Raw genomic sequence first — 12,560 nt, 5'->3', positions numbered from 1 at the left:
CAGTTCCAAAACCGAGTAAATCCACTTTACGTATATTTGCGTTTTCCTCAGGAACATTAATTTCTTATCTTATACCAAAAATGCTTAAAATATTTAAACTTAAAATTGATTTTTAATGAGACTTTAGAACCAATACTGAAGTGGCAATTGCTTAATACTATATGAGATATCTAGTTTTGAAATTAATGGATAGTAGTGTATTTCGGAAGACAGGTGAAAAAATGTTGTATATAATTTAACTGATAATAATTCATCAGGGAAATAACCAAAACCCACTACTCGTAAAAACTTTTGAAAAGAATATGCCGATTTCCGTTTATTTTAAGCAAAGAAATTATGCAGTTATGCCCAAGTCAGACGAATCTAATTAAAACAGTTTAGATAACCAAAATTAATTTTTAACTTGAATTAAACTAGGTTTAATATGCCTTGACTGCTTAAGTGTAAGTTTCTCATTTAAAAATACTAAAGAGGAAAAAACAAAATAGTTTTTAATCATATCCACCAGATTTTAGGTGGAAATAAAACAAATTGCGCAGGTACAATAAAAATGTTTTTGAATGTTTACGAAGGTTTTTTGATGGGAGGAAAAGGTTCTTTTGTAAAACAACCCGAACACAAGAATGAAAGTTCTTGTTTTTTGCAGCTCGAAAAAGCTTTTTGGTGCAAGTAATATTTGAAAGAACAATTAAGACTTCTTGTTTGGTATCATAACTCCTCGTGTTTAGAATCACCTAAAAAAAACAAAAGACCCTCAAGTTAATAAACTTTAACATAGCAAGCTAACTAATATTTTGGTTTACAATTTAAATAAAAGTCTGATACTTCATGGCTAAAAATATTTAATTAAAAACAGTTTTCGCAGCTTGGTCCTTCTTGAACTTCTTCAGTGTCAAATGTTGTTATGATGTTAATTGAATATTTTTAATTAAAATATTTTTAGCCATTAACTTTAAATATCAGACTTTTATTTAAATTTAAAACCATTTTAGTTATATATTTATAACTAATATTTTATTCCCTCTACTCCAGCCCATATATTTGAGGGGGGGGGGGGTCGTCAGGGGATGCTCAGCACCCCCAAATGAATACTTAAGCATGCCCAACCCATGGGCCAATAAAAGATTGATTGCTCAACTACCAAGACCAACTAAAGGCCTTTTCACACGAGCCAACTTTTCAAATCAAAATGCTGAGTCAGCAAAAATGGATCAGTGATCCATTTTTTACTCGCGTACTTTTTTGGTGGATCAACTCATCGAACTTTTATTCACACGAACCAACTAGTTGACTCAACTCAAGTTGACTCATCTAGTTGGGTCAAAAAGTTGGCTCGTGTGAAAAGGCCTTAATATCATCATTTTTTTAAAAATATTCCGTTTCCAACGAAGTCAAAATTCACAATTTAAAAAAAATAAAATAAAGTCAATTTTGGTATATTTACTAATTTCAGGAGTATGAGTTAAAAATTACGATTGTTAGTATCAAGGCATTACTTGGTTTAAATAGCTATTACTGGTTTAATAAATTGAAAAATAACTAAATTTATACTGACCAGTGACTACTGAAGCTGAATCAGTTACAGGAATTTTACCCTGCTCGTATTTCTCAATAAGGTTTTTAATTTCATCATCGTAACCTTTCCATTCAGGAATTATCCTCATTGCTGCTTGTAACTTTGATTCCTTAGTTTTAGGATTATTGCACTTATACAAATAAAATTTCAGTTAGGGTTAATTGTAAAACTAAACGTCACCCGAAAAATTAAAGAAACTTAATTACCAAATCGATAGTTTTGGCATTCTTTTTGGACCCATCATCACACCAAGTTTCGCACCATAGCCATTCCTAATAAAGAAATGGTATTTTTACATATATCATTTGAAATGAGTGTAATTAGTCTTATACCTGAGGCAGTGATTTTATATTAACTTGATGAATCATATTATTTGGTAAATCTTGATCAAGATTAGAAAGACTGTTGGGATCTTGACTGAGTCCCTGATACTGTCCCCTAAGTCTATCGCCGGCAGCTATTCGGCGAAACTTTTTCAAATCTACCACATACAAGGCACTAATGTGGTATTTGCGATGAGCCAAATGGCTAGCCCAATATCCTGACTTCCAAAAACGATATCCATCCATATCAGTGCGACTTTCGCAAAATGGAGTGTAGCCATAAGGAGCACCACCCAGATCTAAATCACGTAATTCTTTCATGTCAGTTCGGACAACTTGATCTGCGTCCACAAAGATAAATTTCTTAACATCCAAAGGAAAAAGTACATCAAGGAATAAGATCTTGTATCCCCAAATAATTCTTTGCTTCTCTGTCTGTTGATTTAACCAACGGGGCCATTTATACTGTACTAATTCATATTCGCAACCGTACTGTTTAGCCATGACTGGTAGAAAATCCTAAAATCACAAATATAGTCAAATTGTAAAGTAGAATTAAAAGAGATTATAAAACATACTTTGAATGTAGGTGATAAATAATTCTTTAGAAACCAAAATTTTACAGGAGTTTTTGTGTTTTTTAAAACACTTAACATCATAATTCTAGATAACAGCACGTAAAAGATTAGAAAAATGGTAACACAATTTGATATATAAATATTTGAAGAAACACACCTCAAAAGTCGTTCGTAAAGATGACCAGAAGCTAAAGAAAATATATTAATTTTATCTTCAACTTCTTCCTTTTCTTTCTCACCGCTGCTGGCGAAAGAGCTGCCAAACAAAAGATAAGCACAAAAAATTAGATTTGTGAACAAGGTATGCAATAGTAAGGGTTAGGTGACTATAATAAAAACCAAACCAAAGAGTTTAAAGCTGCGCAAACATAAAAAAATCTTCCAACCAAAACTAATATAAATACAAGCGAACCAAAGAAAATAATTAGAGCAAAACTGTGCAATACAAGTGTGATTATTACGTGTTCTTTAAACAGTGCAGGTACCTTTTAAGAAACTCCCAGATTACCCTCCACTCCTCGAAAATTTCACCCAGGTAAGGGATGCTAATTGGATGTTGTTGAGGAATGGGTGGGGTGAAGGAATCGAAAGAGAACAAAAACTATCACCAATATCAAAAAGTTACTTAGTCTACCAAAATGATTGATAATCACAAGTACATTATACAGTGAAAACCTAGTTCATTGATGATTTTAACAAAACCGCAACCAAATTTTAAGGGCTCATGCTAACCAGACAACGAAACCCCAAATAATACTCAACAAATAGAAAGTTAAATTCTTACGTTACCTAGTAATTGAATCCCATATTCCCCCAGCGGCTTCGCTGCCATCGTAGAGTAATTCTTCATTTTGTTTGCCAGTTTTCTTATTAACCTAGGGTAGGAAAAACCCAATGTATTGATAATATTAACAATAAAATGGGATAGTTAATAATTTATGTTACCCTCATCTTAATAACGTGACTACGGAAATTAGTAATAGCCACTACAACTTCGGGGGAACCAGGGGGACTGTCAGTATTTTCATGACTAGAAATGCAAAAATAACACACCACATTCTTGGTTAATGAGGTTAAATAAATTTTTATAAACATTATAGTACTTTTAATGTTACACTTACCCAGATACATCATAGATTTCCGCTGAACGTCCTTGACGTAGTCTCAGGAACCATACTCCTGGACTCGCTTTAAGTTGAAAATAGCCCAAATTGGCCATAACTATAGTATCAACTTTAACTGGCTGTTTAGCAGTGCCAAGGGTAAATTGTAATCCTCTCGGTGGGTTACCAGTACTCTGTTCAAAACAGTGACCTAAAATGGAAAAATTGTTTAGAGATCTTCTAAAAACTCTAAATTATCTTTCCCTTCGGGTAAATAAAATTTTTCCTTACCTTCTAATAACAAATGCTCCAATTCAAATTCAGCGTAAATCCCGCTCTCAACTTTTTCAAGATGAATGTTATCCAAATCATGGTGAGTTCTAACGCATTCAACCATCCAGTTCTCTGGAACACCCATTCCTAGTGTAAGTAAAGGACTTGAAGGCATATTGTTGAAGCGAGCGAAAGGACCGGGGCCCAAATCTTCATCCGAACCAAATTGAGGTTCAGCTTCAAGGACAAACCTGTAGAAACTGAAGCCACCAACAAAACCATTAAATCCCAACTACAAAAACTTAAAAACCACTACTTGCATTACCTCTTCAGTGGCATGTCTGAATGTTTTGTGACGCAGTTGAAGAAAATTTTAACATTGGCATTTACCACTTGTTGAAGCACCAACAATAAAGTGGACATTTTCTGACCACCCCTTGAGACTGGGTCAACTATGACCAATATTTCGTGGGCTGGTTCTTTAGAGTCGGAAGCGGGAATAGAGATAGCACTGTGTGTATCAGCGTGAAATTTGATTTCATGGCGTGTTTTAGTCTGCTGATTTGACATTAGGACGGCTGTTGCTTGTAAAATCAATCTACTATTTTGCAGCTGACCATCAGAATCGTCGGAGTTATCAGACAAGATTTTAGTTAGCTTATCACCAAAAACACTCAGTGAGTACTTTTCAAGCAAATTGAAGTCATCCTCTCCAAATGGCTCAAGTTCTGATAATGGACCAATTATTCGCCCATTTGCAATGACAGCTCTTTCACCAGGACCTAAATTCAATGCTGATTTGCAAAATGTTGAGTGGTAAGAAAATAAATCTGGAGAAAATGATGCAATGTTTTGCTCTAGTTCTTCAACATTAACTTCTGATTCTGGAGGGAGGAATTCTGTGGCTTTCTTTTCTCCACTGATTATTGATTCAGCAGATGGAGAACGCAGAATCTTCAATAAGAGTTGCCGCGAATCCTTATTATCTAGTTTTTCAATGATCGCTTGTACCACAGTTGAAAATGAATGTTTGTCTTCTGGATTTGACGGATTATGTATAATTCCCAGTCGAATATCTTTGGATGATTTCTAAAAGCAAAAAATGTATGTTTCAAAACAACCGAATTTACTACTAAAATTAAATAACGTACCAAAAATTTTACAGCATTATATACAGTTTCCCTCCCAGTGACTGTCTCAACATCAGCCACAACCCACATTGTTATGGGATGGAAGAAATTGGTTTCTGAAATTTCAAAAAGGTTTAATAAGTGATCATTGCATCTGTATTATTGCCTTAAACTTACCTGTCCTTCTCATGTAGGTTAGCTTTGACTCGAATGTTGTCGCCAGGTTTAAAACAGACAGATGCTGGAATTCTTCTTTTGATACATCTTCAACTAAAAACAAGTATTTATTAGCACTTGGAGAAGAAACTTTGCATTTCTTTTACACAAGGGTACTAAAGTCCACCTTACCAACGTTTCCAGTTAGATCTAAATACTTTGATCCGGGTGTTAAAATCTTTTTGTTTAATCTTGGCATAACGTTCTTTTGAGCCATGATGAAGTCTAGAACATTTTGGCTGTCAGTGAGATCCCCCTTATAAACCGATTTTTGTATAAAAGATGTTTGCTTCATAATTTCAGTCAGAACGGCTTCTTCAAACATGTCAACATTTAACTGCAAAATAAAAATTAATTAACTTATTGAAAAACATGTTTCTATATATATATATCGATAAGTACTTGATTTTTTTTCAAAATGATGCCATTGACAAGTACTTGAGGTGGGGCTCCCATACCAGTTCTATTAATAAATTCCCAAGCCAGCTAAAATATAAAATAATAAGTAAAATTAATTTGAAGAAATTAATATTTAAATAACCTTTCTTCCAAAATCATAATCGGATTCCAGGGAAAATATTGCATCGTATTCCTCATGACTATATTTGCCTTTAAATATCTTTATAACTTCATCAGAAGTTAATTCCTTGTCACCTAATGAAGCGTACACCTAAAATAATGATTAAAATTTAATTCATTCAAATGAGAGCAATTTTTGAGAAAACATGAAAATCTCACGTCAGTAATAAATGACAAGCCATCGTAAGGCGTTTTCTTTTGACTGATAAAATTGTAGGCAATAAGAAGAGCCACACCAGCATCATCGTTTCCACTAATAGACATATTGGGATTTACAGCCAAAACAAAACCAATTCTTACAGGCGCTTTGTGAATGTAAAATGATTCGGCTAGTTTGAATAAATCTCTCGTTTCCGTTTCTTTAGGATCCGCAACAATTATCTATTAAAAATAATAAAAATATCATAATTTGCAGTCATAAAAACCACATTATTCTCATTCCTACCAAGTGATAAATGTTCTTTCGGACATTCTTTAGCATTCCAGGGTAAGTCACTCTTAATAAATCCTGAACACTAGAAGGCCAGTTGCGATACATCTTATCTTCTTCAATGTCGTTTATATACTGAATGGCAGTGTCCCGAATATCTACCGCAAAGTCTTGTTTATCTTCAGAAAGATCCAAATGCAAGAGTTTGGAAATTTTCTTCTCCTTAAAATACAGATACGACTGAAATTAACGACTCTTTGTAAGAAAATAATTAAAAAAAATGACCAACGTCTATTCCGATATTGTACAATCCTTCCAAAACTCTGGTTTCTTGTTTAAGGGTTTGTAGGAGGGTGAAAATATCTGTAACTTCTATGTCAAAATAAAGCCCATTTAAAAAGATGGCCGCATCTGAAGGCGCTAAATTGTGGAACTGAGCAAACATTTGCTGGTTTCTTTCCACTTCTTTCTTCAATTCTGATGGAACAGTAATATGAACCAAAGATTTGGCCATGATTGGGAAATTCTGAGAGATATCTTGCATAACTTTCAACGCTTCTTCTTTGCTGGAACTCAGTATACGTTTAGAAGCTTGCAAACTTAACTCTTAAAAAGAATAAAAAGAATGAAGGACTTGTATTATATGAGATGTACCAAAATTTAACCTAATCTACCTTGCAATTCCCAGACTTTAAGGGCTTCCATTTCTTTTGTACTGTCCAAAATGTGAGTTTTAAACTTCTCAAGTTGTTCCTTTTTATCCGGATGTAGATCTTTTAAACGGTTGAATAGAAAGCCCTCAATTTCCTCCTGTTTATCAACATCTTCTTGATGTCGAGCGCTGTCTTCTTTAACTTCGGTATCATCTTGAGCCTTATATTCAGTACTTTTGATGGCTAATTCTACTCCATAGCCAGACAATCTCGCTTTCCTCTTGGCTCGTTTCTTGAAAATTAAAATAGTATTAATAAACACCGTGTAATATTATTGATTGTGTCCATTACAGAATAAAAACTTACAAATACAAAATGCCTAAGAATGTAATCTATCTCTTTCCTTTCGGCTTTCTCAACTAAAGCAGTATGAAATTTATGGAACAAAGCTGAACCAATTTCAGCGTAAAGAATGGCTTTAGGTAGATCTTTCCCACTAAAACTGGGATAATGGTGATCTACTTTGTAGACACTGGTACTTTGTCTATCACTGACTGTTGATAGGAGATTTTCAAAGTCTTCCATATTACAAGCAAACTCATTGCCAACTTCAATTACAGTATCACAATTTTCAGGAAATTCTTTACTATCCGCTACCTAAAATTACAAAGATTTAGAACTGTTCATCAGTGGTTAAAACTTTTTAAGCTATATTTCACCTGATTGAACATTTCAATGGTTGGTGAATATGCCCTTAAGGCTAGTGAAAATTTTAACAAAGCTAATCTAGCTGGAGATACATATTTTGATGCTATCTCTGTAACAGCATCATATTGTTGTTTAGGAGTACCTACAATTGCCACATAAAATTTGTGAAATTAATTTCTTCTTCAAAGGTTAATAATCCATTACGTTCTTGAAGGAACGATGGTCCTAGTTGAAGAACGTCTTCCACAAACTTCCAAAAGAGATGAGAACTCTCTTCTGATAGAAATTCGCTAAGTAATGGAAATTGAAAATTAGTTTCAACTTCGCAAATGGAAGCCCCAGCAAACACACATACCTCGCTTCTAAATGTAATGGTGACGTGGGCCATTTAGCATCTAAAACTACATTAACAGATTTTTGACTTTTCAAAGATTGAAGCTTTTGGATATTTAAATAAACACACAGCAGAAAAACAATGTGGTGTAAATTATGCTTCATTATCTGTGGAGAAAAGTTCAATATATTTTTAGCACCGTTGATTGTTGAATGCTGATTGACTTCAATGACTTGTGATATAAGACTTGGTTACATCAAGATAAATATTCGTCAAAACCACTTTAAGTCTCATTAATAGAATACCTTTATGACATGAGGACCTTTTATTCGTTTAAAATTACGATGAACATAAATTACAGCTAATTATTTAATAAATACTTAAGGAAAATATGATGTTAATACGTCAACTATTTACCAAACCAAGTAGCCATGCCACTTTTAAGATTTTACGTAATAAATCGTATACCGGGCTGCATCTCATTGGCTAATTCCAATATTCCAGAAATATTTCTCTTAAGAAAAAGCATAAGTAACATAGTAGTGGTAAGTATGACATTTCCTATTCTCACAAAGCTAATGTACAACGCGAGTAAATTGTTACCATAGAAACCTATTCAGATAGGTTTGAGGTTAGCCTTTTTTATGGAATTATTTTTTTCTCTCTCTATTTATTATTATTATTAATTTTTATTGATATTACTGTTCCTAATATGGCGAAAACCTGTGTTCCTATAGAGTAGTAGCTTTGGCCATGGCCGCCATTGTGGGCGCGATTTTTTTATGAATAGGAAAAAGCATGGGTGACGTCGTGTGACGTAGCACTGCCATTACTCTATATCAGTTGCAGTTATTTTTCTCTTTTATCTTACTTTGTGTATTATTCTGTCCCTTTTAATTTAATTCGACTGTTTTGTTGTATGTTCTATGGTTTGTACATCCATGGCAGGGGCAGTGGTACATCCGGTACATCGTACCTACCATTACCTCCTTTTAACAAAGCTCGTGCACAAGCCCTTGCGGCTTTTCGAGCGTTTCTCTCTTGAATAAATAAAATAAAAATATATTTATCACCGGTTGTGCACGCAAACACGTCACCAGCTTAAGAGCAGGCTTCTACTAGCAGACGAAAATCTAGTAGTTTATGAAACTCTCGTGTTAGCCGCTACTTAGTTTTATATAAACTAAAACGCTAATTGAGGTGATATTGAAAATAGCCAACAAATTACCTTTTTATTGACTCCAGAAATGACATTTCTTTCCGTAGCTGTCTTCTATATAGAGCCTCGAAATGGAAATGCCAAAAATGCATTGCTACTAGGGGCGTACCGGAGGGGGTTGAATTCGGGGCTGGAGTTCCTTGATTATGCAAACTCTATCCTAATTTTTCGGAGTTTTCTGAAATTTTTCTCCGAAAAAAGGTTAGGTAGTCAAAAACCTCACCCTATCACTCCGTAGCTTTGGCCATGGCCGCCATTGTGGGCTCGAATTTTTTATGAATAGGAAAAAGCAAGTTTGACGTCGTGTGACGTAGCACTGCCATTACTCTAAGCCCCAAAGCAGGAATCCAGCCTCTACTTAGAATGATTAAAGGGAATATAAATTATCATTGTAACCTCTGGTATTTCCGTCGCCCTCCGAGGGTTCCAATATTGTCCGCTGCCTCCCATGGCTTTTCACACCTGCGGCGCTGATAATCGCGGATTGTGAAGGGAATAAAGAAAATTGATGGGGTCTTCCATAATGAACGCGTTGGAAGTTCTATTCCCTTTAATTCGTTTCGATGTTGTGACTGACTGTTTTTTGAACGTCACTATGTTAACTTAACAAACCACAACGTGAGAGGGGAGCATGCGCAGAGGGGATTTTTCCTCTCGTAGGCGGGGCCAAAGCCGTCAGAATGATCTTACCATACGCAGGATAAGCATTCCAAGTAGAGGTATGGATTCCTGCCCGAAGGGACGTCCCAGAAGGCTACTGGGCTTATATAAGACGGTTTAACGAACTATAAATCATTGAGTGTAGATATTATCGTATAAACATTTACATTAAGAGTGTCCCACTCTCTTCTCCTCTCTCTGAGAGGGATTTAGGTATTATTGTCGATCCGTGCCTCAAATTCTCTACGAACACTAATATGGTTACCAAACGTATTTCGACGAATTATAGGAAATTATAGGAAACTAAATAGGCTAAGAAAAATATGGGAAAAATAATATCGGTATACTTTGACTCGAATCACCTAGAATATTGATAATGTTTTGTACACTGCTTTCTTGCATTATTGGATCACTTAGCGGATTTACAAAGCACGTATATTTCAAGATTTTGTTCGAAAATGGCAGTATTTACAGTAGATGATGACACGTACAAAAAAGTTCTTTCATTTTCAAAAGATCGTGAAATTATAGGAAAATAGGTAAGAATAAAGGAAATTATAGGAAGGCATTAAAAACATAGGAAATATAGGAAGTCTGGTCACCCTGTAAATTGCAAAATTTTCCTGCCCCATCTTGTTTAAAATACCTTGGTATTCAGCCTGTTGACTTTGCGTCATAAAATCAATAACCTTTGTCTGTTACACAAATTCTTTTATAATAATTTGGATCTTAACTTTAATGAGTTAAATAATTCACCCGCCATTCTTTGAAATTGTGTAAACCATGCGGGGCCTCTACTACTCGACTTAAATTCTTTGGAATGCTTTGCCATCTAACTATCATAAATTTCGCTATTTATTATGTGAACATTTATCTACTAGTGCCTGACCTTGTTACGATCTCATCACTTTTTTTGATTGTTCATTGTTTCCTTAATGTTTTTTTTTAATTATGTCTGGATATTATTATTTTTTTGACTAATTTATATTCTGTTCATTGTATTCTGTATGTCTACGCATAAGTCGGCCTTTGCGGCTTTGTAGATAACCTCACAAAATAAATAAATGTAGCACGTCGAGTGTTCTAATATGTGGACGATAATAGATTGAAGATTCGAATGTACTATAATTTGTAAAAAAAAGTATCATATAACTTTAATAGTGTTATATTTTGTCGTTCTTCATATTCTATACTGGTTTTAGTAAGTTTTAATGGGCCACAGAATCATTTGAAAAATTCGCCCCGAATTTCAGATAGCTCCTCCTTTTGGAATCTTCAAGCCTTGTTTCCGATTCCAAGGGTGTATTTAAGGGGGGGTTTGGGGGTACAATCTCCCCCCCCCGAAATGCTGATGACCGGGGGGGGGTGACTCCCGTCAGCACCCCCCCTTGAAATTTTCCCTCAAAACCCCCCTGAAATAAAATCCTGGATACGCCCTTGTCCGATTCCATGACCCTTTAAAAGATCTGTTCTTACTTTTAACGTGTTAACTGCGTTTATCGTAAGCTCCCCAATTACAAGTTTTCATATTTATTTTGTCAATTCATATTTGTTTAGTCACCAATTAAAATATAAAAACGAGTTCAAGCGATTTTGGGGTTTCACGCGTGGAAGTTGCGGGTTAAGAGCCGCCGTAGCTCCGCCCTGGAAACGGTGTTTTATATACCTCTCGACATCTACGTTTATTTTATTACAGTTGCTTCATTCCAACACAGGTGGTGTGAATTGTAAATAATCTCGATTTCGATATAAGGGCTCATAACCCGCAGGTGAAACCAAAATTGACACATGACCACTTTATTCCTGCAAGGTTGAATGATCATTTTATTTCTATTGCCGTTACCAGACTTGGGAAATGCCAGGTGATGATACCCTAAAAAGACCACCTTTTTGATTGTACGCTTTCAAAACAGTAACGGATTAATCAAAAAGATAATTCTAGTACCAGTGCCGGAACTCTTCAAATATTCACCTTTTTAGAAAGCCAGTGCTTTACTAGGTGGTTTTTTTTCGCCTGTTCTGGGTTTTTTGAGCAGGTTAAAAAGTGTAGCCATATGACGTCATTTTACTTCAATATGTCTTGAGGAAAAAAATGAGTTGGAGTAAGAAGGGAGTAGTTAAAGGTTAAAGGTTATTTACAAAAAGCTTGCCTCATGTGAAGAGGTCTAAACGAGTCATGTTTTCGTTTAAGCAGACGACAAAGCTAGATTACTCCCTCTACACCTCCTTTCGAGGAGGAGTAAAAAGTGTAACCTTAGAGCTCTGGTACAAGCGAACAAAATTCGGGACAGGGTAAATCTTACCCCGAGAACAGGCGAAAAAAACGTTTTAGGCTAAAAAGTGTACTTTTTGTCCTCGGACAAGCGAAAAAAACCACCTATTATATGCCAGATAGGTGGATTTGTTTTAAACTCTGCGCCACAAATAAGGTATCAGGTGTTTTGGCCCGGAAATTCGTCCATAATCTAACTGATAACGACAAGATCTATAGAATAAACCTTTTAGTTTCCTCTTCCATAATCGTGGGCTACCTGTACTCTTATAATGGATGTCGCTCCCTAACTCAATTTTTCTACATTTAAATCAAATTTATATGACCTTCGAAATGAGACTAAATAAACAGCCTTCCTAAAATTAAGATTTCTTCTTCGAAAATCATCATTTCATGGTTCATCATCCATTGCCGGCAGGCAACATTACCCGTTAAAACAATTCGATCCATTGAAATTTGGGGGAACAAGAAAAATGTTTCGGCTACAGAATGACCATTTAGAGAAT

General features: G+C 35.0%; 1 protein-coding gene across 2 annotated transcripts; it reads right to left on the bottom strand.

Moving 5' to 3' along the window:
- Positions 1 to 474: 474 nt before the first annotated feature.
- On the bottom strand, positions 475 to 8,439 carry Uggt (UDP-glucose-glycoprotein glucosyltransferase). Of its 2 annotated transcripts, none has more exons than XM_090168553.1 (25): positions 8,321 to 8,439; positions 7,925 to 8,070; positions 7,774 to 7,859; positions 7,581 to 7,711; positions 7,228 to 7,518; positions 6,883 to 7,153; positions 6,498 to 6,814; positions 6,224 to 6,430; positions 5,938 to 6,159; positions 5,741 to 5,869; positions 5,602 to 5,685; positions 5,332 to 5,536; positions 5,161 to 5,253; positions 5,005 to 5,099; positions 4,179 to 4,942; positions 3,872 to 4,113; positions 3,599 to 3,791; positions 3,423 to 3,507; positions 3,267 to 3,352; positions 2,635 to 2,733; positions 2,478 to 2,562; positions 1,909 to 2,418; positions 1,783 to 1,848; positions 1,556 to 1,706; positions 475 to 734 (listed from the first exon to the last, which is right to left on the bottom strand). In XM_090168553.1, exons 1-25 carry the CDS (start codon positions 8,384 to 8,386, stop codon positions 709 to 711), a joined length of 4,650 nt encoding a protein of 1,549 aa, XP_090024679.1. In that variant the 5' UTR covers positions 8,387 to 8,439; the 3' UTR covers positions 475 to 708. The 2 variants fall into 2 exon arrangements, with proteins under 2 accessions (XP_090024679.1, XP_090024680.1); XM_090168554.1 differs by having other exon boundaries at positions 8,209 to 8,384.
- Between the last annotated feature and the right edge of the window lie 4,121 nt (positions 8,440 to 12,560).

Source organism: Leiobunum rupestre, chromosome 3 (assembly GCF_980474605.1).
Source record: "Leiobunum rupestre chromosome 3, qqLeiRupe1.1.hap1, whole genome shotgun sequence".
NCBI lineage: Eukaryota > Metazoa > Arthropoda > Arachnida > Opiliones > Sclerosomatidae > Leiobunum > Leiobunum rupestre.
The sequence above is the reverse complement of the archived record's forward strand: the minus strand, read 5'-3'. Positions and strand labels throughout refer to the sequence as shown.